The 27,400-nt window shown below is 42.8% G+C and overlaps 1 protein-coding gene across 8 annotated transcripts in view; it reads right to left on the bottom strand.

The window, feature by feature from the left end:
• The window catches only part of rerea (arginine-glutamic acid dipeptide (RE) repeats a), a 120,417-nt gene that overhangs the window by 58,087 nt on the left and 34,930 nt on the right, over positions 1-27,400 (bottom strand). For 7 of the 8 annotated variants that reach the window (XM_026332107.1, XM_026332106.1, XM_026332108.1 and 4 more), the window contains 2 exons: positions 13,859-14,369; positions 6,083-6,153 (listed from right to left, as the gene is read on the bottom strand). In XM_026332107.1, the coding sequence (XP_026187892.1) occupies positions 6,083-6,153; positions 13,859-14,225 (438 nt within the window). In that variant the 5' untranslated portion in view covers positions 14,226-14,369. Of the gene's footprint in view, positions 1-6,082; positions 6,154-13,858; positions 14,370-16,092; positions 16,148-27,400 lie in introns of those variants that run through there. The other variant, XM_026332109.1, reaches the window with a different exon arrangement.

Raw genomic sequence — 27,400 nt, forward strand, 5'->3', positions numbered from 1 at the left:
TTAAGTGATATGTTTTCATGGATTTGAATATGTACAGACAAGCTGGTTGCAAGCTAATTAGCTAGCGGGTTTCATTGTAAGGTAATTCTCAGCACTTTGGATTCCATTAGGGCTGTACTCGTGGTCCACAGATAACCTAATAACTGCTTGTGTTAAGCCTGCATATTTATGCACATATATTTGCATCTTTATCATCATTTTTAATTATGGGCTTTGATTAGTTGGCATTTTCCAAGGCTGTGTTATAAACACCAGCTAAAAACACCAGGAAACAGTTGTGTACCATACATTTAATGTATGTGTGTAGTTGTAGTGAACACACATTGTTTACATGACGGCATGTTAAAGCAATGCTGTTCTATCCATCCGACCCAAATATGCATTTAAATACACATTCAACACAAAGACAACCACAGATAATGCATATGTTCTAAATACACACCAAGATCTATGGACATTCATGAATAATCAATGTGTAGGTTTTGTCATGTTTATATTTGAACTGTATAGTATTTAAAATGTGCAACATGGCTTTAAGTCTGTATTAGATTTAAAACATTTTACTTCTACAAAACAAGTAGCTAGATCAATTTTTGCAGGAAAACTTTATCTACTATGAAATGCTATAGGGTACAAAGAAACTTTATTAATCCCCAAAGGGGGAACTTGTTTGGTTGCCATTCCGCAACAAGAAGACCATGCAGCAAACCAAACACAATAAGCCATAAGGCACAGATAACATATTCCAAAGACTTGTTAGAGTTTAGTTCAGGGACTGATCTTTTTGCAGCCCTCAATCCATATAAATACACAGAGTACTCTGTTCATAATTAAAATATAACAGAATATTCAGTCCTTATTTTCAGTTATAGCTCCAAAAACAATTGTGTTCCACTACAATGTTAAGAGGAGATTTGCAGAAATGTAAATCACTGTTTTCATAATTCATTTTCAAGCTTTCTGCTAATTGAGTGTTTTGGCTTGCCAGTCGATTATTTCAAACAGTCTCAATACAAGAATGAGGCAATATTTCACTAATATTAGAGGATTTCCTCATCACAAGAAAGGAAAAGAGTAAAACACTCTCTAAAAGCAGCCAAGTGTAAATGGCCAGGTGAGCACTGAGGAATTACAAATGCTATTAATGCAGTTTTTGCTAAAACCTTACATTTTATTGCAGCCACAATTTTTTTTTTTTTTTTAAAAGGACAAATTCAAGGCTTACACTAGTTTGGAAAAATAATTGAATATTTCTCTGGTTTTTAATTTAGAAAGAGCAAATATGGGTAAAAGAGAAAGCAACATGCAAATGCAAATGGGACAGTGAGCTGGGACATTACTAGCAAAACTTTGTTTGTTTGGTTTTTTGTCATCAATTTACAATATATGTACTTACAGACTGGCTATCTAGAGCTCATGCAAATTAACATGCACAAATCTTTCATCTAAGAAGTAAGGCCAAGCACTAATCAATAAAAGCTAAGGGTAACTCATTCTCCATCCCAGGCACACCTTTTGTTTCAACACATCTCAACAATTAGCCTGACACACATCAGTTACCTCATGCATAAGACACACCTGTATTGTACATGTGTATTGAATAAATGAATGATGAATAAAGTATCTATCAATCTTGCTATCTATCTCTCTATACATGTGATTTAACAATGCAGGAACCCCAAAAAGTGTTTTATTTTACTGGGCACATGTGCGAATGAAAATCATATCACAGATTTGCTTGTACATCTTCATAGTTCAAACAGAGCAGACTCAACCTTCAGATGACTGCAACCTTACACTGTTTTTAAACACAGGATGAGGATCACAAAATGAAAACCAGTGAACACACGAACACACGAACACACACACACACACACACACACACACACACACACACACACACACACACACACACACACACACACACACACACACTGTATAGGGGTTGTAAGACAAAGAAAATCCCTCATCCTGTTAAGCTGATCAGGCCTGAAACATATGAGCTCGACTCCTGGTAAGATAATTGATAATTACATTTTACACAACATCTAATTAAGTGTCCATAAGCAGGGAGATCCAAGAGGAGAGTTGTGTGTATATATGTGTGTGTGTATGAGGTTAACAGTGAGAGGAAGACTTGGTGCACTGGGCTCCTTTTTCCCGGAGGGAGAAGCGCAACAATCATTCTATTAGCAAAAGAGGGAGACGGGGATGCTGGAAGAAAGCAGAGAGAGGGGTGTGGGGTAGGAAGGAGGACAAAACATAGCTGACTTGGCCAATAACAGCAAATGAAGTTAGATATACACAGAGAGGGAGGCTGGGTGGGGTGGGGTCAATTAGTATCGAGAATGTGGACACAATGAGCAGAATACAGGATGGGAGGAGGGACATAAGCGACGGCAAATAAATAGGAATAGACGTGAGGGAGGAGTAAGGTGCAGAAACAGACAGATGAGTGAGTGAGAGGGAGAGAAATGGAGACAGGGAAGAAAGCGGGATGGATCGGAGAAGTCAGGGTCACTGGGCAGATACGGCTGCAGATTGTAAAATGCTCAGTCGCAGTCAGGTGGCTTATTGTCTCTTCTCACAACAACTGGAAACTCTCATATGTATGTTTGTGTGTGTGCATGTGTAGGACTGAACCAGATCCACACAAAAACACAGCACAATGACCATTGCTGCATGACCAAATTATCATGACAAACATATCTATGGCTTCTATACTCACTGCATTACTGTCATCAAACACAGACTGTAAACACATTATGAGGTAATGGTACTGGGTGTAACCTGACACAAGCCCCTTTGAGAAAATACAGTGAAGGATTGTTGGAAGTTAAAGCACAAGTGATGACATCAGAGGCAATAAAAAATAGATTAAACAAATACACGTCCTCATACTGAATTTGAATATGCTGTAACATATATTTCAACTCTGTACTTCAGATTTGATGTCGATTTTGATCCACCATATGGTTCTTGTGGTGACATTCTTTTACTGCTACTAAGGTCTATCATGTCCTGTTAGTTTTCCTAACCATTGTCTTAATTTTTACAAGAGTACAACAACACTGCTTTTCTAATAATCTAAAGTCATGTAAAATAAATATTATAATAATAAAAGCTCTGCATATTGAAGGTCTTGCTCCCACAGATAAAATGGCCTCCTACTGGTTACCTCTGTATCTGGGCAGACATTTTAGGAGGAAGGCAGGAGAGTGAAATCTACAAGGCTGGATCAATATGTCACAGAGGTTACAACGGGCACTACACCTGCCACTCCTGAGTAAACAAACAAGGGAAAATGTTTCTTCTCTGAGTCTAAAATGACCCCAAATAATGCTGCAGAAAAGAAGTGTGCACAGAAGCAACAAGGAAGCGCAAGAATACACAACAAGACTAAACCGGGAATCATCTCAATGGAGAGCAGACACAGTGAGAGAGAGAGATATAAACAGAGACAGAGGCAAGCTTCAATTCTTGTTCTTCCCCATGCAGGAGAGATTGATGGCTGCATTCAGGATTTCTACACACCACTAATTGGATTCACAGGTCATTAGATAAAGTACACGAGAAGGACTGTTACAGCATAAAGACTGAGGGAGAAAAAGGAAAAAGTGGAAATGTGTGAGATGTGGCAATATTGATGATGTTGTTTGTTTCAGGACCAATGAAATTTTCTCCCCCCACCTCTGCTGCATCTCCAAAGCTGTTCCCTGACGTGGTGCGGTGGGGGGTTTGATCGATAATTTGTGCAGCAAGAAAAAGTGAGAGTCGGACACAGAAAGGAAGGAATGAGAGGAGAGGACATAAAGACAATGAGCTGCTGGCTAATGTATGGTTCACTTACATGGATGTTGTCTGTTGTCTTTTACTTTCAGTATATGGTGGCAAGAGAAGGAAATGAGATTACACCAATCATTATGTTCGACAAAAGAAGAGAATGAGTGAATGAACATTTTCTCCTCTCAACTGCACAAATCTATGCCTCAGTGTTTACAAAAGGGTGATAGGGCCAGCTAGATGGTAGTTTATACCAACATGTGCAATTACAACCTAATTCAGCTATCATCCTCAAAGAGGATTTTCTGCTGGTCTAGTAAATAGAGATTATGAGTTTTCAGCAGGCCAGCATAGTGCCAATCTTTTGTGATTTGTAGCCGAGCAACAAAGTGAGCTCATTGAGCTCATTGAAAAATGCTGTACTTGTTTAGAAAGCCAGCAGGGCTTGTTGTTTTAACATAGGAGGACAAGGGTACAGTCTGCTCAAACACACACAGGCATACAGATGGCTGTTCATTAATTACAGATGGATGGGGGGAGGGAGCAATGGAGAGCGAGAGACACAGGGAGAAAAGAGAGAGGGAAGTTAGCTAATGGAGGAAGTATTCTCTCTCTCTCCCTGGACAATTCCCTCTGTCTGGTGCAGACCTCTTCTGGCACTCTTAATCAATGTGCAGGTGCATAGGTTTTTGTGTGGCTGTGTATGTGCCTGTGCGTGCAAGGTTCGCCCCGTTCTCAGCACTCTCTAGCAGCAATCCAATTTAACCTCGCTGCTGTGTGGCCTGGCTGTCCTCCCCTCTGCAAGGCTACGGCTCACCTTTAAACCTCTTCTACACACAAATACTACCCTTCACACACAAAAGTATTCACACATGAAACAGAAGTACCAACAATCTTAACTCTGATGAATACACACACACACACAATTCTACCCTTTACAAAAGTGGTGTGTGTGGCCTCTTAGCTGACCTCTCATCATCACCCTGGCTGTTGGCAGCCATTACTCTGGCCCCCTGGGGCCTGGCCACCCCTCAACAAGCCATCTATGCTCTGCTTAGACAACCAATCTGTTAAAAGACAAGCAGTGCTCGCTCCAGCAGGTTTAGATGCTGCTTCATTTGCCACCACAGACCCATCGATTACATATTGCAGTAGTCTTTATCCACTAAATTGCAATCACATTACCACGAACCGGCACCTTAATGTGTTCCACTCTCCATTCGTGGCAGTTGGAAACCATACAAAAGGACCAATTAAAAGCATCACTTTTGGTTGCATAATCGATTTCAGGCTTCACTGATAAGGGTTCACCAAATGGTGAATGCTTAATGGAAAATCTACCCAGCCAGTACATCCACTTGTTTGGGTGCAGAAACCTCTGAAAAATTTTTAGCATGAAGTCAATCATTATTACTAGTAGTGCAAAAACAGCCAATTTGATATTACAGCACTCCCAAATACATGACTTGGAAAAGATAATCTGGCTGGTTTCTGCAGGTAGCTGGCATCCATGACATCTAAAACCATGCAGCGTGTCATTACAGTCAACAGTGTACCAAACCAACCACATACCTTAAACCATAACACTACATCCTTTTTCATTTGGCATGCACAGGCACAAACCTGCTGGGTGAACTCATCCAACTTCCCCTTTGGCAAATAGAAACTGCAATGTGGGAAAATCAATTGCCTGTATGTGTATGTGTGTGTGTGCCTGTAATTCATTTTACGTGCCCAACACAAGAAGCATCTCACTAAACTGAGTCTGAAGAATAAGCCATTTTTAGTAGCAAATTAAAAACTAATTTCTTTCTTTATTCAGCAAAAGAGGCAATTTGGCCACATTAGCTTGTTCAAAAAAAAAAAAAAAAAAAATCAATTGAAAACTGGTGAAGGTCTCCTTCATTAAATCAATTAAAGGGATCGACAAACATCTTTATTTCAATTATAAGCATTATTACACTGCCAGTGGATCACAAAGGTGATTAATATTGAAACCTGATTCTCAGAGTTCTTATTTTTTCACATGACCCTTTAAAGCAAATTTCAGGACACAGATTGTTCTTCACTTAGATCAGAGTACATTTTCATAGTGTAACAAAAATGTGCAACTCTGCATCTGTATCTCTTAATTATGTGACCACCACAGCCCTTATTTCTACTGTGATCTCACGAGAGAAACAATGGATTGGTTTCCAGCGTGGGACATGATGGGTGGATTGGTTGGTGATGAAACCCAGGGCAGTTTGAGGTCACAGGGACATAAAACATGTCAGTCAAGAAATGAAAATTTACTCACCAGCTTGAAATCCTGAATGCTACAAATAAAGTAGGGAGTATTGGGCCGCCGACTCTCAATGTACACACAATCTGTAAATGGGGAAAAAAGAAGGTCAGTGAGACTGAAAGATGATGTTCATTCAAATGATTTTATACCACCACACTCAGGAATGCATTATTTTGCGTCATGTTACCTCTGCTAAAAAGACATTTTTCTCCGTGAGTCAAATTCAATTGGAATGTGAGTAATAGGATTAAGGACTTTTGGAGAGCTATAAATTTGCCTTTCCAAAGCAAACGTTACGCCCAGGGGGAATTATGTTATTGTTCCACTCCATTTCTACGCCAGTGAGCAATACTAGCTTTAACCCCATCCTAACCCCCAGTCATCAATGTACCCCGCCGAGCAACTTCTGCCACTGCAGCTTCGTATGTCCAGTCAGCTTTGGGTTAGCTCAGCGGGGAAGCAAAAAAGGAATCCACCCTGTTTCTTCTCTTTCTTGTTTTTAAAATGATGCCAAATTACATAACCCTCAGTGTTAAAGGCAGCTCTCTCACATTGTGAGCAAGGAGGAGGGTCTGGCTGACTGCACTGTTAAATTGAATGTGACTGGTGGTATGGCCAGTTCATGAACCCTCAGCTCCTTAACAAAAACATTCACGCTGGAGAGGACAAAAAACACACTGCCACTTCTGTTGAGAAGAAAGGAGGAGGAGGCGGGGGACATGGCTAATGGTTACTACTCAGCCTGGCACTGTATTTTCCAGAAACAGCCAAGGGTTAGAATTATTATAGAAGAAGATTTGATTCACAAAAGTTAAATTAGCATAATACTTTTCAATTCACCTTTGGCTCCCAGCTGAAACACAAAGCCAGGAGTGTTATCAAACTGAGAAAAGAATAGATTTATTTTTGGTTAAAATAATAACCTATAAAACAGATTTCCCACTCACTCAACATGCCAAACAATCAAAAGCCACTGACACTTAATTGACTGAAAAATGATCACAGACAGACTAAAAACTGACCTTCTATTCACATGAAATTAATGAAACAAGCTATTTGAATGCTCCCAGGGATGCTTCCCCATACAATGCTGCACTCTTGGTAGCATTAACACATTGACAAAAAGACAAGAAACTACTATATTTTGAAGCTCTGAAAAGTTGAAAAAAAAAAAAAAAAAAAAGCCACCACAGGTTAGATTTACACTGACAATACAAACTGCTGGTGCTCATTTCACCAACACACATGCTGAGCTATTCTGTATACAAAAGATTAGGCACAATTTTCCCAAACAAAAGATGCATGGTTAGCTTTTTTTAGTGACTGACAGTGCCATCATCTGTTATTTATTTCTTCGTGTCAACACAGCTATTGATCTGACTGCGGTTTATCTTACCGCTTGGAGAAAAAAAGAGGGGTGGCTAAGATATTTAATGCCTCTGACACCCAAGAAACCATTTGTAGAAGGCTGGGGTGTGAGTGCGCTCGTCACAGGGCTTTGTTTTTTGAGAGGGTGTGTGTGTGTGTGTGTGTAACCCCAGGGTGGGCTTGTTATCTGCTTTGGGTTGAATGAGCTGCTCTAACGGGGAAGGATTGGTGGGGGGGTTTATTGCCCTTGCTCTCTCTGACTGATGCATTATATCTCTCTCACTACTGCCCTCTTCTTGCTTTCCCCCTCTCCCTCCTCTACACCATCCCAGGAAGTCATTTACAAGATAACATGAATGAAAATATCCATCAGTGCTATTGTGTGATCTGTGAGCGACAGTGTGTGTGTGCGCTGAGAGCGACAGAGAGAGGCGAGTAGAAGAGGACGATGAGGAGGAGGAGGAGGAGGGAGGGAGGGAGGGAGGCAGGGAGTGGGGGGAGGGCAGAGAACAAAAGAGACTAATCTGAATGAGATGACATGTTTCAGAGGAGTCAAATCGAGGGAATTAGGGTTTAGTGTCCCTTCACCTCGTCTGCACGCTCATTTAGAGAGGCCAGATCTCTGTATCTACACCCCAGAGCACATCAACAGGCATAAAGAACAGACAGTGAGAGTGAAAAAGATAGGTGGTGAAAAAAAGAGACAGGGATCTAGTTTAATCATTCGCAGACAGCAAGCGAGTCTATTCTTCGAACGTCAAAAGCACATTTTGAATTCATCCTGGGCACTAAAAGTCTACTACCTCAAGGGCATTTCTCTGAAAGCAACTATAACACGAATCTCAATGAATGTGAAAGCTTAAAAAAAAAAAAAAAAAAGAGAGTTAATGTTTCAGACTCTGCTGTTTGAACAAAAAGGAGGCAACAGAGCGCGGGGGGACTTGGGGGAGTTGTCCAAGCGGGCCACATGCTTCTTTCCAGGGTCTGCCTGGTTTGTTAAACATTCCTGCCATTTTGTGTATTTGGAAGTGGGTCTCCTCGCTCAAGTGGAGATGTGGATAGGGGAGGGATGATGGGGTTTAGTTGTGGTGGGGGTCTATGTGGGGGGATGGGGTGTTTTTTTTTTGTTGTTGTCTTTTTTAAGGTTGAAGTGTGTGCTGGCTGTAAGGATATAGCCTTTGCTGTAGGAGGAAGAACCAGTGAATGAATGCTCGAAGCCGTAAGTTTAACTTCTTTTACTCACCCTACAGTCTAGTGCCTACCACCACGCTGCCCACACAGAGAGTGAGAGAAAGTTCAGTAATCACGAATCTACTAAGGCGCAGTTCCTCAAACCCAAGCACTTCACTGAAACCTGATCCTGGCCGTCCGTTATTGTTTCTGCAATTACACTGTCACTGCAGAGCTCAAGCAACGGAATATCCATTGTTATAACCTCACGAAACACACACATGCACGCAGCAATTTTCTCAGTCATGGCTCACTGTTCAGCCAGCCATTCTCCTATGGCTGCCAAGCATGTCTAATCTAAAACACACCTAGCCTCAGCAAAAGAGCCGTGTCCTACACTCTCTGTACCAAACAAATAAGATGCTGTTTAATTTGCTGCAGCATTCCAGCAGAAGGGAGGGGGAGTGCTTTATTTTACAAGCTAGCAACAATGGAAAAGTCACATTGTGAACACAAGTCGTATATGCCAATGTTTTGTAAACAGTGATGGGGGTGGTTGGTGCTATGGAATGAGATCAGCTAAACACAGCAAGAATACGAGCATATTTTAGAATAAAAGGCAGGATTATTAAATCTAGAGGATTGCTTTTTTAAGCCATGCTTGCAGGTGGTGACTGTTAGCCACGAGGCAGGACGCACCTGCAGTGTTAAAAGTGGTACTCTGCTCCAACTAGCAAAGCACAAATGCACAGGCGTACACAGCAATGTGGTGCATGGCTTTAAGAAAGCTACCCCCCTTGAGTGTGCTGATCCTAAAATTAAATAGCACAAGGAATGCAATAATGGAACCATGGGGGTGTGAGGAGACTAGAGGGCCAAGAAACACAGAGCCTGGGAGAAAAAGGGAGACTGGTGTTACTAGTGATCCACCACCAACTGCAGCAACTGTGAGGGAGATGAGGTGATGATGTCACTTGTTACTGGGTCATTCCCAAGGGGACGTAGACTTGGGGGACCACTGGACAAATGGACACTTGATTGTCCCCTAACTTTCCTCGCTCTCTCCTCTTCCACAAGCACAACAACCCTCTCACTGGAAAAGCAGTGGGAAATACCTGGCAAGCAATACCATCAGCTTTCTACAATAGAGCAGGCCTACAGCTGACTGAGCTGCTAGGGGAGAACAGAGGCTCTTTGACAACACCCCACCACCCCCACCCCCACCACCACCCCTTCCCGCTCGTCTAGCCCACGCTTTCTCATTTAGCAGTCGGCAGGTGGTTGGATTTCACTAAAAAGCCCTTTTCCCAAAGTCTCTAGTGTGGGGAGAGACAGGAGAGCAGAGAGGGCTTTTTAAAAATAGATCTGTTCAGTTAGCGACAGGCTACAGATTCACACTGCTATGTTTCAATATGAGACGACTCCAAGGGCTTGTCCCTCACACTAGTTTGACTGGAAACTGCAAACTGATCGACAGCTACCCTTGGTGGCAGAGGAGATGTGCTATGCTAATCAAGCTCTAGCCTGCAGTGTCTTGGCTCGGGAATAACCAATCCAGCACTTTCTGAACCATATTATACTGGCTTACCAAGACAAACCTTAGTCAAAACAGAATTCAGATGTGATCTTAGTAGGTACTTCAAACTTCAAAAAGCACCACATAAGATTCAGCTCACGTTTTTCATAATCTAACAATATTTAAAGGCTGGGTGTATGAAAGTTACTGAAAAAGAGCAGTCAGCAAGTTCCTACACTTGCTGTAGGACAAAGTCAAATTCTATTTTTATGATTGTCTATAAAACTGCTTTTTAAAATTTTGAACTGGGCTGCTAAAAAAAAAAAAAAAAAAAAATTGTGTTTTAATGTAATGTTAATATGCTAAACTTTTGCTGTGCCTTACAAATGTCAGCACTTGCACAGATCTAGCTATATGGTACATAATTTGCAATAATGCCAATGTAAATTATGTACATACTGAAGCAAATTACATCAGACATATCTGAGAAAAACCAAAACCTTGCAAACATTAAGAACACCAAGTTTGTGCGCCTGCCAACAGTTGTTGCTGTGTTTGAAAATACAGGGGTGGGCTGGTTATTCAGCTGTACAGCTTACTGTGTGTGTGAGCACACGACATATACAGTGACACACAAACACGCGCTCCCCAGAGTTCTGTGGTGGCTGTGGCATGAAGCACCAGCTGTCCACATCAACAACTCCCCAAACGCTCACACAAGGTGTTTTTTCTCAGACTACCCTGCAATGTTATACACTGCACTCAAAACTACACCAACCTACCACTTTCTAACAAGAAATTAAAGCAGGACTTGTCTCTATCACCCTGAAACTCAGTGGGCTGGCTGTGGCAGCCATGTTCTGTGACATACACTGAGGCAGAAGGGCAAAAGAAATGAGGGGGCAGGTGGTTTCCATTAGCTCTCTCCATTTTAAACAGACCAGTCAGCCAGCCAGTTAGGAAGGAAAGAGACATGCTATGGCAGCCAGCCACCTGCAGCTCCACGCAAAGTCCTGCTGCAGTGAATGGATGAGCACTGTGTGTGTGTGTGTGTGTGCGTGTGTGTGTGTGTGTGTGTGTATTTAGCAGTGTGGTTGTTACAGATATGGACCATAACTTGCCTTGTATAAGTGTGTGCATATATATGGCTTACAATATACTTTTGAGTGCATATAAATACCTGTTATTAATACTATGTGTGCGTACTGACATGTTTCTGTGTGTCTGTGCTTCTAAGGTGCCTCCTATTGATCCCCCTTTGGGAGTGTGTATAATCTCCAGAGCGAGGATCTATAATCTGGGGTGTGGGGGTGGATGAGTGTAGAAAACAGGCTCTGGAGTTGTCTGACTGGGCCTGAGGAAGTGGTGAGAGCTCAGCCACAGGGTACAGATCGATTTGGCATGTCTACTTGCACTACATGGGGCTGTTCACCCCAGCAGCCAACCATACAAATGGCCTGAGACACAGTCCCCTAGCTTCCACCATAGACCAAGCCCTCTATCCTTTTTAAACAGCAGCAGAACTAGCATTAGCTGCAGGCCTACCTAAAGGCTGATTGCACTTCTCCTTCCACCCTGTCCCATCCAATTGATGTGCACTAAGCCGCCTGAACCTATTGTCAAGGCTAAGCAGAGACACTGAAGAATGGTTGGAGATTATGGTGGTGCAACGGTTTCAATATTAGCTTACATATTATTGTGATGACATGGGTCTTAATGTTTCATTAGCTCCCTGTGACATAACGTATCAAACAACACTTTGCTTCACAATTTCTTCCATTTTCTACACAGCCTTCCATCACAACAACTTGTCTCTCCTATGTTTGGGGCAGTGTAAATCCCTCTCTGAGGGTGGTCAGTTTTACATATTGTGTGTCACTAGACGGCTATAAAGGGATTTAACATTTGGCAAAGCATAATCCATTGCAGGCTTTGTGCCTGCCTAAGCTGCACGCATCAAATCTGATTGCAAGAAAACTGCTACCAACGTCCTAGCAAGTAGAGAAACACACACACACGGCATATCACATGAACAATAAGCAGAGGAGACAGCAGGAGGTCAGCTGCTGAGGTAGAGGATGTTCCATGTCGACAATGGGATGTAAATTACAAACTAGTGTACCAGCGCTGGAGCTGTCGCTACCCAGTCTGGGCTCATCCCTAATCTAACCAACCTAACAGCTCTAGTCTACATGCTGAGAGCACGTTGTGACACTAGAGCGCTTTAGACCTGTCAAACTAATTGAAGGAGAAGATGGGAAACATAAACATTCCCCATCAACTAGGCAGTGGCTGTGCTGTTCACTCGGATGTGGAAATATAAATATTCGGCAGGACTAATCCACTGAGACGGTCGACTTTGTTTATATACCTTTTGAATGTTTCATTGATGTGACTGACTGCTTCCCCCCCCCCCCCCCCCTTTTCTAGGCACCCTCCCCCTCTCTAGCCCCCCTCTCCACATGGTTGAATATGAGACAAAGCATTGGTGCTCTCTCTATTAAACGTGAAATGCAGAGCAAAAGGCTTCGGTGGACTCTGTTGCAGAGCATTACAGAGAGAAACAGCGAATAAGAAGCAGCAAGGCTTTGGGGTTCAGTGTGACTGCTTGCTTGAGGACCACCACTGAAACCAGTGCGGAGATAATTTAGCCAACCAGATTACGTAGCTAGATGGAAAATGTAGGGTGGGGAGCTCTGGCTGCTTCACTGTACCTATTTGAAGACGGCTCACTAGCAGCTGAAGAGAAAAAAGGAAGGCTGAGTGTTTGTGTGTATAAGTAGGTAGTTGGAGAAGAAGATAACCTAACACACTTGGCTGTAATTTTAAACATCTTCCCATTAAATACCCAAGCAATGTGGGCCATCTCCCAACTACTTGACCTTTTGCTAGCTGCTAGATAAATGAAAAGACACAGCGGCAATGATTTAGTTGCAAGGCAGACAGCACTAAGCAGCAGGAGAGAGCGAGAGAGCAGACTACACGCACACACACACACGCACACACACACACGTGCACACACACGCGCACACGCACGCACACACACACACACACACACACACACACGACTAGGCAGCTTGGCTTCCTTCCGACAGCGAGTGTTGACATTCCCCCCTCCAATACAGCCAATTTATAAACAGCAGGTGAAAGAGAGGCCATGTTTACAGCTGCTGAAAAGGTTGGTTCTCTTTTTAGCCTCATTCATCACATATAATAGACATTGTACAGCAGCTCAAACAAACAGGAAACTGAAGTACCTTTTATCCCTAGAAGAGATCACATATTTACATTAAGTCAGATGGTGCTTGCATGAAATCATTATGTTGTTGTCGTCACCATCACATCATCTAGTGAGGCATCGTTCTGCTTTAGTGACTCATCCCAAGACAAAGCACATAGTAGGTCAACTAGGAACTGAATGTGTGATGTATCGCCCTATAGCCTGAGGAAGTACTTCTGTTTCTACTTTGGAGAATCTGCAACCCTTCAGCAGCTTATTGCAACAGAGATGACTGATTAATTAAAAAATACTTAATTCCAATTACAAGCTTATTGAGAACAAAGTGTGAAAGTAGATGAGTAAATGTGATGCTAATCAGGCGAACGTGCGATTATAAATAAACTGGGAAAGGTCTATAAACGTAGACTGATTTGTGTGTGCTGCAAGTGGTCACCATGGCGATGAGTACAACTCATATGCTGCCACAAGTAGATTAGCTGTTACTAGGACTTACCTCCAGGTCTGTAAACAACATCGTCTTCTGTGATGAAGGATGTGATTTCTCCGTTCTCTGTGCGCTCATAGCGTGACTTTTTCTTAGGTGTCTTCTTCTTGCCTTTCTTCCCGGCCTCTTCAGCCGTCCCACTGCCTCCACCGGTGCTGCCATTGTCGTTGTCCTCATCCTCGCTATGCTCGCTCTCTGCATAGTTCTTGGCCCCACCCTCCAATGTACAGCTGCGTCGGGGCCTGGAGCTTTCACTTTCACGGTCGCCCCGGTCTCCGTCCTGCCGTCGGGACTTGCCGGCCTCCCTTTTGTCCCGGTCCCTGTCTCTGTCTCTGTCCCGTTCTTTCTCCCGCTCCTTCTCTTTGTCGGCCGTCATGATCCGCCACGTGCCTTCCTCAGTCCTCTCACGGCTGGGCCTCCGTGAAAGGTAGACTGTGAGCCTGGGCTTCAGTCTTCTGAATTTACCAGTCAAATCCAGGGAAAATTTGGCCACACCAACTACCCCAGTGTTTCAGAAAAGCTGTGGACAAAAAAAAAACAAACAAAAAAAAAAACAAAAAACAAAAAAAGAACAATTAGCATACACCTGTGCCAAAAACTACAATCTTAACATTACACAAGCTATGTTTTAGAGTATTATTTTGTGCTGAGGGAGATCTTTTGTGGATGAGAAATACCAAGATTAGTTCATAAAGATCAGGCAGCTGTACTGACTCTTCTCAACATCACAGAAATTCTTGGCACTCCCCTGACAACAGTGTATACTCTGGAGAGCACTGGGTAGCTTTATCAAAGAACAAAACCTTCTAGCTTCCTGCTCAAGCATACTTCCATTCTTTTAGAGAGGCAGTAAAACAGAGTTATTAAAGGGCAAAAAATAGAAAAGAGAGTGGGGAAATAAAAAGACAAGTGCTCCACGTGCAGTATTTGTAGCACCAGTAAGCTAAAGGCAAGCTGCAACTATATTAGCATAAAAAGGTAAAACAACATTGAAGCTTGCAGCCAGTAGGATTCCTTAGAGATAATGTGTCAGGGGCTTTTCCACAATATGCTGCTTGTCGTTTGTGATGGCACAAGAGATATACAGCATAAAGCTCAACGACAGAATTAACTGGCCAGCTTCTCTGCAGACCATCTGTGGTGACACCAGGCTTAATTTTACTCATCTTTGTGTGGTTTTATGTGTGTACTCTGGTTTACTGGACTGCAACCCACCGTAGCCCTGTGCCCTGGCTGACAGTGTCCACTGTGTTAATGTGAAGTGACAGCTCTGGAGGCAAGAACACAGCAATCCACTGGGTGAGGAAAGGGAGAGAAGAGAGGCTGAGCAAGTCATTTGCCATGCCCAGACCACTGCCATTTGCAGCTATCATCCTTCACTCAAAAGAGCCCAGCTACCACTTTCTCATGCCATAATGAAATTCTCAATAAACAGTGAAGTGGGTAAAGCTGAAGCAGCATGCTGTGTGCACTACACTGCCCTTACAAACACTGCCTACAAAGGCAGCTTCTCATTTACTTCCACTGTTTGCCCAGTCTACCCCCACCCCTACCGCAACAAATTAACTAGAAATAGTTATTACATCCCCTAGAGGCATCAGACCAGGCAATCAGCACTCACGTTACCATGGTGGTGATAGCAGGGTGGGAGAGGGAGAGTAAAAAGGAGGGAGAGATAGAGACTGAGCCAGGTAAAGCAAAACGAAAATTAAACAGGGGGTCTGCAAGCGGACATGCGGGTTATTGAGACAGCTGGAAAAAATGTGAGGTGAAGAATAGACAGAAAGGGAAAGGTGGAAGAAAGGCTTTTGGCGCGCGCACACACACACACACACACACACACACACACACACACACACACACACACACACACACACACACACACACACACACACACACACACACACACACACACACACACGAAATGAAGCACATTTGACAACAGCACTCCTCGGCAGCGGGTGCTGTCATCTCGTGAGCAGACACCAACTGACAGGGCAGCTGCTCTTGTCGTCAGCTTCAACACAAACACCGGGCCTGATTAAACCGCAGCCTCGTCACAGCCCCATTAATCACCTAATGATGAGTTACCACGGCGACCACTGGGCCGCCAGCATATACACACAAGAACACATTAGTGCACCCTGAAGATACAACAGCTCCGGAGAGTTTTAATGCGCATGTGTATGCAAGGACACGCACACACTGGATATACACCTCAGCTGGTGTGACAAAATACATACTGTGCCCCACTCCTGTATCCATATCCAGCATCATGTCTTGGAGGTGTGAGGAACATCAAAACGGTGCTGAAGGTACCAGTTGATAGCACAGCTCTAATCCTAGGGGTTGCCAGAATCTGTGTATGAGCTAAGCACCTCTTCTCTCCCCTAATCAGTAACATAAGCCTCTTCCACTGAAACCAACAAGGACTCTGAACTGTTGCAAATGGAGGGCTGGCTCATTCTCTTTTGATGTTGTGGGCGGCTATAAGCCTCTAAGAGTATCTTTACAATCTCAGTGCCATTAGTTTGCATCTGGATACACTTTATCCCATTCCAAATTCTGCATCTCCAATTACCTTGCTGACGTTAACACAATTCTATTTATTAACCCTCAGAGCATTAAAAATTCTTCATGCACACATGTGCTCAAACCTTCACTAGTCAATTAACAATATGTTCAACTGTCTATGGTTAATTTGTTGCCCATCAGCAGCCACACTTTGACGCAGAGAAAACAGCAAGCTGAAGAAGAACACACTGAGTAAAAAGGAGTGAGTCAGTGTGAAGTGAAGTAGTAATACCGTGGCAATAAAAAGTCATAATGTATTGATGGCTGAGAGGAAAGAGAACGAGAAAGTGGAGACGGAGAGAGAAAGCGAGGTTGAAGGCTCTCCACCCACTACCCGGGAAACAAAGTGCTTAGCAGAAAGCAGCGCTGGCTGCCTGGCCGATGAATAACGCTGTGAGGGGGCAGGTGAGGCTTGGAGCTATTACACATCAATCACTGGGCCAGGACCCTTTGAAAGATACCAGCTGTCTTAATGGAAAAGAGAAGGAGGGGGCAGTGGCTGGAGAGGGGTTGAGGGGGTCCCAGCCAACAGCTCCTAATCCACCATTTACATTACTGCAGTGGAGTCAAGGGCTAGCAGCCAGCAGGGCCCCGCTCAAATACATTTCTCTTTTCCGTGCCTGTTTAAATGAGACCTCTGGCCTGAAAAACCACACAGTTTGTGGCTCGATTAACACATCATCCCCCACAATGGCCACACAGCAGGTTTCTGTTACTAAACACAGCTTTTTTTTCTCTCTCTCCTGAACAGCCTTTTAAAAAGCCATGTTTATTCATTCCAATCACTCCCACGTTAACCCAAATCCATGCTCATCTTTGTAGTTTCAATGAAAACCTGTCAACAGATTAACATCCAAATTATCTTGTTTTGCATGTGTACCTATACGACATGATAATGATAAAGCTGTGTGATTTTTAAATCCTGCTAAATTTTAGTAATTGATTATCTTGGATAATTTTTGCAAAAGCTGGACATTTATTCATACTGCATTTTAAAGAACAAATAATAGAAAAACTCGAAGTTCCACATTCAAAAGCAACAGTGTAACCAGTGATCCACTCTGTTTTCTGAGAGACTGAAAAGTCATTCATGGCATATTCAATTGGAGAATTATGAAGTAGCAAAATGTGATTGGCAAGGATTTAGGGCTGGCTTTGCAAAGGGATTGAATGAAATACTCGCATGAATACAGATTATAGGAGAACAATGTTAGCATGAATACATACGGGGTTATTAACAACGAGGGTAACTCAAATTGATCTGAATAAACCAGCCAGATCCTCAGCAGCGTACGGATCCTAGCTGTGGTGACGTTGAGCTGCAGCAGGTTTTCGTCAGTTCCAATTCATTACTTGGTGCGATCTAATCTAAGCTGCCATCCAAGCCCCCTAGAAACAACAGCACAATGAAAGGCTCAGCTGGAGGCAAGAGGTAGGCCACTTCATAAGGGATTCTCTGTGGTCTCTACGCCCTGCCTGCTTTGTCTTACCTGGTGCAATCATGGCTAGGGTTTATTCTCTGAGGTCCACTCTGTTTTAGTTCACATTGGCAGGGCAAAGACACTTGTCTGCTCCACTTGTTTTTCAATTCACTGATGAGTAACCACATCGTTTTTTCACTCAGCTAAAGCTATGCTCGCAAAGGCTCTATTTTTAGCTGGCATCTGGGGTTAGTTTAGTAGGTAAAAGCCATGTTCGATAAAAGATAGCTTGGGGCTTTCCAACACCAACATTTAAACCTGCCTCGAGACTCTCAACGTAAAAAGTAAAGCACTGCTGCACAAGAAGAGATTCTCATGCACAATGACACAGTGGGCAAAAAATAAACTATCCCTACCTAAGAAGATAAACCAAGAAAATTTACAAACAGGCGAAACAGTCCCCTCCCTGGGCTGACAATAGCATCTGATACTCCCTTTAGTGATAGACACTGATACCCACCAAGTAAATCATATTCTCTGTTCAGATACTTTCAACTACACACATAAGGATCAGGCTGTGTGCTCCACAGGGTCTGAGTCTCCAAGTCCATCTCTCAAAAAAGGCTAAATCCTCCTCTAGTCCCTGTTTGTGTGCTCTCCACAAGAGCTCCAAATGGCCCTGAGGGGACCGCTCCACTGCCCAAGACGTCCATTATCTACAGGATTCATTTTGCAGCCTAATACAAGCTACTTCAAGACCTCTCAGTCTGCCACGTTTGTCTGGCTGGAGCAAAGCTGAAGGCTCATAGCTGCTCTGACTGCCTCACGAAGCATCATGCTTTCACGGGAAATGCCACAGTTGTCCATGGTCACTCCTGACCCTTTCCACCAAATGAGGCACTCTTCGGAAATGTAAAAGACCTCTCCCAATGTGTCACTGATAAGAGAAAGCTAGAGAATGTGAGGTATGTGGTGCCAGACAGCGCTAGCATGAATGTGTCTCTTAATTGAGTTTCCCTGTAGATCACTGAGCTGCTTTTTGCAGTGTGAATAAAGTGTCTGATCTGAAAGGATTTCTAGTGAGATACCTCTGAAGATGCAATGGCGATTCCATTTATGGTGAATATTGCTGCTGTAATGGAAATTTACCAAAAGGTAAAACTTATAACTGTATAAATGCACACGTAGGGAGATTTAAGTCGGATTTATTTTTTAAAAAAATGTAAGAAATGTATCTTCAAACACGTACCTCTATATAATGGCAGAGAGCTCTAACATAGGGAGGAGATCAGTTACATGACATTTTCTCAATCTGATGTGCACAGTGAAAAGAAAGAAAAATGTGATTTGGTCTTCTGTTAGAAGGAAGGCACTCTTGAGATTTTAATATTTGAGCACTCAATCATGTGCCACTTCCAATGACATTCTGCAATCAAATACCCCCACTCTTTCTCCCAGATCAGCTTAACAATCCTACCCCATCAGTTCAACTCCAACTGGTACACTAAATGAGTGTGAGAGAGGAGGAAATGTATTCATACGGTTGCCCTACATCCTCCAGCTACTCTAATCACTATGCTACACAGAGCGAGGTGCTACCACAGAGGAAAAACTAACAAAACTAGATTAGAGTGACAGATAAGACAGCTCTGAGGTTTCAGACTGGTAGCACAGGCCAGCAGTGCACTGAAGGATGTCTTGAGGAACAGCTACCAAAAACAAAGCCATTAGGGTCAGTACACAAAACCATTTTTCCATCTAAATTATTTAGCTATTTGGTGGCAAACTCAGCTCAAACCTTGAGTGAGCGAGCAGATGGTTGGTAGGGGGGTGGGGTGTGCTGTGGCCAATCCCTCCATTCAATATTTTATAATGACCCAAGGAAAAAAAACAAACAAACAAAAACAAACAAACAAACAAAAAACACATACACCTCTAGAACACAGGATGGTATTAACTCTAATTAGGAAGGGCTGCTATTTCATATGCAAAAGCCTCTCCCTCTAAGCACCAACTGCCACACAACCAACCACCAAAAAAAAAAACTAAGGGTTTGTCTTCAATGTGTAATTCGCCTTTCATTTGTCGCCCTCTGAGCTAATTTCAGCCTTCTTACAGCCAGGGCTATAACTCACAAGTCAATGTGTAAGCACTGCCAATAGACACTGTCAATGAACGCTACAGTTGGAGATGTGTTTGTTCAAGGAAAAGGACAGCTTTAGAAAGCAGTCAGCAGGGGAGTGGAATATTCAGTGTTGTGTTCACCATCTCAGTCATGCAAGCCAGTGATCCTAGGCAGAGGGGAAAGCACCCTCTGCAGTGCGTATGAGGAGAATAATATGAATCATGAGTCTGTGAGGCTTCTGTGCATCTAGCCACGCTTTTTAAACTACAGCCATAGACGGGCTGTGTTGTAACTATTGCCTGGATCTGGAGGCGTTTCCTCTCTCTCACCACAAAAATTAAAAAAAAAAGAAGAGAAGAAGAAAATGCTGGGGGGGAAGTGGCCAGGAGTGATGCAAACACTGCTGGAACAAGCAGAATCAGAGCTCAGAGCTCTCATATCCTCTGCGGACAGCTCATAAAACATGCAGTGGCTGGGACTGGGCCTCTTACAGCAGTGGCATATTAGTGCACCCTGTCAAAAACACACAGGCCACACACACAGGCAGACTGCACACACAAACACACACAATTAATTTTAAAGAGTCTGAAGGAGTGGGACCTCTGCGGTTTACCACATGGACTACAAGTGAATGGTTAGGTCTTCACCTAAAAATACAAATCAATTACAAAAGGTAACTGTTTTCCAAAAACATTAGCAGCAGGAGCCAAGACCAATGGGCTTTTGGAGAAAAATATGAGAATAGAGGCAGGATATTACACAGTAGTGTACAGTAGTGATCCACAGATTAACTCTGCCTGTTCATGTGTGAAATAGAGACTTGATCCCTAACTGATAGGGTACTATGCCTCCAGCAAACACAAGCCGCATATTTTTCAACTTTCCAAACAGCTAACAACTGCACTATAATGTATTACACAATGCATCCTTCACTGTGTAACAACAATAGCGCATTAAAAAATACCACCTGACACAGAACAGCTCAGGCTCCCACTCGTCCTTTTAAAACCAAAGGTAAACTGAGCAGGCTGCGCAGCTGAGTTGCTGCGGATAAGCCTCAGATATTCTTGGAATGTTAATGTTGGGCTTTGACCATGGCCGCCTCGCCAACTTCTCCGCTCGTCAGTGGCCCATTAATGACGATGAAAATACTACTTAGCGCTGCCTATGCAATAGCACACTTACAATTTAGAAAACATCGCCTATATGATATACTTTCTTACTCTTTAGTAAAGTAACAGCAGCAGAAGAAATATAAATGCTGCCGGAGCGAACGTTTATACTGCACTCAATTTCCACAATGTTATGAGACAACTGTTAACTAATCCAGTGCTCGATTGTGACTAAGCACACCATATGCTGTGCTCATGCATAGGAAATCAGTCTTTACTGCTTCTGCCATCGCAGTGTCTTGGAAATCTAGGAGGTTTGTGGTGCAACCCTCCTGTTAAAATAGCTTCCCACTGCAACTGCGAGCGTATAAAAAAGGAACTGAGAGCATATTCACTACAGTGCTGCATTCATTTATGTGTACACACACACGTCAATCTAAAATGTGTAGGCTTTTGACACACACATACACGCACAAACATAGGTTTATAAACAAAAAACGTTTCTGGTGCTGCTGAGCAACTGTATTTGCAATCCAGGTCAGACTATGCGCTCAGCCAATAAATGGTTGTACTGTAATATTCCTTGACCTTCTGTCTTTCTTTCAGCAGTTCCTTACATATATCGCTGTCTTTCCTGATATATCACTCGGGCAAATGGTGCCCTTCACTCTGCTCCCTCCTGTCCCTTCCTGTAAAAGGCTAAGTGGACATCTTTGCCTGCTGTACTCAATTGACAGCCAGCTTTCTCACTAAGCTCAAGAGGAGGAGGAACAAGATTTGTCAGGGGGCTGGGGGGGGCAATGCTGCAATGAATAATTAGGTTTCATAACGTGCCCCACACCCCCTCCTTTATTAGTATCAAACAATAATTAATGGAGAACAAGGAGCACTGAAGAATCTGCTTTTCGCTTTCCAGAACAAGAGGGTCACTATGCCCCTCAACCCTTTCACTCTGCTCACTGTCAAAGCAGCAGACACCTCATCCCTCTGAATACATGCTCTTTGCTTATTTATGATGCCAGTTGCTCTGCTGGAGAAAAGACAGCATTCCTGCTACACTCAGCAAAACTGCCTGGATCGCTTTACGCAGCAGTTCGCCACTTCCATCTCCACACTTCTTCTCAGCAGGCCAACAATTCAATAATGAATATGAAATGCCTTCTAATTGATGTCTACGGGAGTTGGAGTGGCTGAAAATACTGGTTATTGGACATGGGCTTGACTTGATTAAATTTTTGTTTTACGTCAAAAAAAATAATCTCTGATCAGCAGTAGCAAAGCCAGTCCTGATCGAATTAGCTTTGCACTAAGAGCCCCATTGATCCTGGCACTCATCTGTGCAGATGAGGCCTGGAAAGGCAGCTGGTAATCCAATAGCAAGAATGGGAAGTGGTTCAAGGACTCTACTGTGTTTACCCACCTATGAGATGTTAGCGCACGCAACTCACTGGACTGATTGGACAGCCACAGGGCCTTGGGAACACCAGTGAAATGAAAAAGAGCCGCGGTGTGACCAAGAACAAGGTACTTGAAAGGTGAAAGTAATTACTTTCGCCACAGCTATCATGTAATGAGTAAACAGGATGAATCAAGCAAAGCTTGGACCAGTGTTTAAATTAGGTATGCACTAACATTCCTGTCCTAATAAGGCTTTTTTTTTTGTTTTTTGTTTAAACAATAACCAAAAATCTTGTAGCAAAGCCAATTTCAGCGTAAAGGTGAAAGCGTAAGGTTTGATGAACCTATGTAGGGAAATCTCTCATTACAGCTGGGATGACTTTATTGCAAGAAGCATTGATGCAAGCCTTCACAATCAATTTCGCATGACGTGAATGACATCGCACAAAAACCCCAAGGGGAGGGAGCATGTGAAATGAAACACAGCAAAACTGAGGATTTAAAGGTCAAAACATACAGCAGTTTTACTTGTGAAAACCGTTCCAAGTGAAGTGCGCCGGAGCAATGTCGCTGTTGTGCATTAACTCTAGTGCTACTGCCACAACAGCGCTCTTTCTCACACACATACACACACACCCGTAATCCATCAAGGATTCATGAGTGAGTGCTCAATAGCACGCTGAGTACATTTCTCTCCTTCATATCACTGCAGTAAGAAAAGAGTAAGAACTCTTCACCAACCCACAGGCACACCACAAACACACACGACTCTCATACCGCACTAATAACCTTGGGCTGTCTACCAATGCCATGACTTTATGGAACAGTATGGGCTCTAAATAGAAGCTCCATTTCTCACCAGCAGTCTGAAACAGCTCTATTTCCACCACCCTGTCATTAAATATTTATCTTAGCAGAGTGGCGGATCATGCCAAGGTGATAACCATTTAACAAAAAAAAAAAAAAAATCTAAATCTGTGGCTTTTTCTGCCCCTCACTCCCCCACTCCTACAACAAAGACCTATTTTTAAAGGGATTATCTACAAGTGTCCCTTTAATCAGTGCATGGCAGAACTGTAGAAATCCCTCAACAACAGTCCCAGAGGAATAACTGTCTCTGAAGCCCTAACAGGCAGAGTATCTCCTCCAGTGACACCAGACTGAGTGGGAGTGAGGGTGTTTGAGGATGAAAAGACGTGCTGCTACCTTACTATGATGTCCTCTCCAACAATCTCAGAACAAAGCCTTCCATTTTGAAGTGGAGTTATGATGGTACGGGGCTCTTAAGGTCCTGTGCTGTTTTGCGTCCCATTGCTTTCTATCCTCTTTGTTAGCCCACTGTTTGTTATGCTAGGGAGATAAGCCACTGTTGTGGGTGGCTGGGTGTGCTACAGCAACCAGTGTGCTGCTTGAGCACTGAAGCCAACAATCTCTGGGAGGAACTGTGGGTGTTATAGATCACTAGAAGACAGTTGTCCAATCTTGTCCTGATGCTGACTCAAACACTAACCCCCCAAAAATGTCTGTTTGCAAAGTAGACTGCTTCCTTGTGGGCCTTAAGTTGATCTTTATCAAACCAATAGAGTCAGCTCTCTTTATCACGGCAACCTACCTCTTTCACTGGCACAGGGCTGAACAGCTTTGTTATTTATGAAATCTAAGCTGTGAAAGTCTCCTCCGTAGACTGATAAACATTACAAGATATCTTGTGCAGGAAAACCAGCAACCTTATTCCAAGTGTGTGAAAATGACAGCACACTTGAGTAAACAAAAAAAAAAAAAAGAAAAGAAAGAGTGAGGTTTGGATAAATGCATAAACATTAAGTGAATTTTGCAAATGTCCCCGGAGAGCAAATGACTGGCAGGGCAATGGGAAGACACCGCATTATTGTCTATTGAGATTCTCCACTGCACTAAATAAGTGTCACGCTCCAATAAGCAGAATCAAACTCCTTGAACATCTGTTGTCTTTAACTCTCCCTCTCTTTTGTTTTATGGTGCGCTGTCACAGTTAATGATTTCCTCAAGATCTCCACTTTCCACATATGATTTACATGTTTGAAATGCTTAGTTGAGCAGGCACGGGCTTGTGATGCAACCACTCCTGCCAAGCTGAATCCAAAGTGTTTGGGCAAAGCTTAGAATTTTCATTTCAAAATTCAGGTTGATGAAGAGGAAACAGACAAGGTATCAGCATATTTTCTTTCAGTTCCTTCTTGTTTACATATCTGGATTGTGCACTCATCCCTTCCAAAGAGAAGCATTGCCAGCAAAAACAAATACACCCCCACCCCTGAGCAAAAGCCTCTTACTGACTGCATCGACTCAGCTTGACAATCAAGCATATTAGATCTTTCTGTGAATTAATGCTAGTTAACTTTAAGCTCTGACACACATCAAGAACAGTCATTAGCCTGTCTTTTTAGCATAAAAAACAGGAATGATTTGCCGCTTCACAGAGATCATCTCCCTACACGCAGCCGGAGGCACCCTTTGCTGTCTACCTCATTATTTTTTGGAAGAACAAGGTCACTGATGAATCCTGTTGGATTAAATGTAAGGTGCTCTTGCTATGACCTGCCTTAGCAGCAGACTACTTTAAGCTGCTCTTCTTACAGACAAAAGAAAATAGAGTAACCCACCAACACTATAAATATACAGATAAATCAAAGTGGAATTGTTAGAGCACAGCACTCCCAGGCAGCTGCACATTCTGCAGTGAGAAAAGCTGTCAAATATTGGCTTTTGGTGGATACTAGCTGAGCTGACAAGTGCCAATGATACACCGTGAGTGATAAAGACATCCATTCCTGCTTAGAGAGAGGTTTTCCAGATGTGATAGTCTGCAATGCTCCAGTGCTTCATTACTGGATAGAAAGAGGCTGTTGCTGTGTTTTCCCATTTACGTTGCCAGGGTGACAAATGAAAAGCAGAATCACTCGCACAACTAATCAAATGAGTGAGTGACAACAAGTCAATATTTTCTCATCGTGAGGACAAGCAATATGACTGCACAGAAAAGAGCTGTGCATCAAGGTTTAGGCAATGCTACACTCGGAGCATTATGCGGATAATGTGCCAATAATCTGGCTCGGTGAGGCTGTTACAAACAGCATCAATAAAAATGCAGCACCAAAAGACAACCTTCACCAAATATGGGCTAAATTATCAACTCAACAGACATCGTCTAGACTCTGTACTTCAAACAAACATACTCTGCTGTATAATGGCTACAAGCCAGCAGAGACAAAACTGTAATTAGACATTGATCTGCTGAAGTCTAGGATAAACCACTCATCCTAAAAGCAGCCATGAAGAGAAGAGAATGTAAACACACCGACCTCACTCAGATATTAGAGAAAATGGCAGGATTGAGAGCTACAAGTACAGGGTAGTGTGCTCACAAACATCTGACAGATTGTAATCTTTATACATCAAATTCCTTAGGGATCACTTGTCATTTAAAATGCATTTTATTAAAAACGCAATGCAGTTAGTTTGCTTTTGATTACATCGTTCACAAAAAAATAAAAAGCACCCCTAAACACAACATGGTACAAACATCGTCTCTACAAGGCTGGCTAAACACAAGCAAGATCAATGGGTAAATTTATCAGCAAATATTACCAGTCGCTGCCTGGCAAGTAATCATTAAGGAATGGCACTAATGCATTATTCATTGGCTAATGTATAATTCAGAGTTAACAGCAGATTCTATGCATAAATAAAGCTGATACATTTAAACACATTAAATGTTTACTTGCTAAAACAGGATATGAATGCGCAGCATGAATGCTTCCCCACTGCCATCACTTGATTACATGCTACCATTCCCGGGGATGCAGGGATGTAAGGTTGATACTGGCATATAGATTCTGACAGCCCACTCATCATAACACATACACCAAATCGGCACAGGCTAATGATATCAAATATATGGTGGGAGAAAACAAAAATCTGTTTATGTGCAATCGATCACTAAAATCCCAAAGAGTGTCTTGTTTCTTTGTTGTACGAAGTAAAATGGAAATTAGGATTGCTCAATAAAACCACGATTATTGTCACTTATTTTCTGGCACATGAAGATTTATGTATGGCCATTTTTAATATCTCCTAGGACCTCCGCACCTGTGTTTAAACATCATAGCATGATTTCAAGGATGTTCGTGTTGAAGTGTCAGAGCTGGTGTCAGAGGGACAGTCAATAGGGAGGACACACAGGCTCCATCTGACGGTGTTCAGCACAGGCAGCCCTGCGGGGACCGCCATTCCACTTTATGACCATGCACTGAATTAACGAGGCCAGATGTCCCCCCACTTAACATGTGTGAAAGTGCCCTCCGATGGGCTCAGCTGCTTTAAGGATGTACAGACAGAGAAGGGGGAAAAGAAGATAGGGCCTATTTTCAATTATCCCAATTTCTCACTCATTGGTGGCTCCTGAGGTTTATGTTAATTAAAGATATCGGCACTTCCTCTGTGCACACAACAAATTAGATAGAATTTTTTTATGAACAATCAAAGCATCTCTCTAGTCCTTCATCACTCTATTTCAGTAGTCACCCACCAGAGAGTACTGCCTTCATAGCAGTGCTAACACTGTTTTATCTGTACTATGTCAGTGTGTAGCTAATGTATTCTAAATGAGTCACAGGTTCATGGTACACCACTATCTGCAAGGACAATAGGTCAGGAAGTGTTGAGCTAGCTTGTTCCATTTAGAAATGAAACCAGAATCAACAAGACCTGGAGAGATTTATCACTGCTTTTCAAAATCATGAGTCTGCTTCTGTGTTGGGGGATGGAAATGCCAACAATGGTATGGAAGCCGTGACTTCTCATTGATTTTTCCGCCTGCCTTTATGACAAGGCAGCTCTCACATTCCTCTATTATTGGGGTCAAAAGTGGAAGGGTAACTGT

Source organism: Mastacembelus armatus, chromosome 7 (genome assembly GCF_900324485.2).
Source record: "Mastacembelus armatus chromosome 7, fMasArm1.2, whole genome shotgun sequence".
NCBI lineage: Eukaryota > Metazoa > Chordata > Actinopteri > Synbranchiformes > Mastacembelidae > Mastacembelus > Mastacembelus armatus.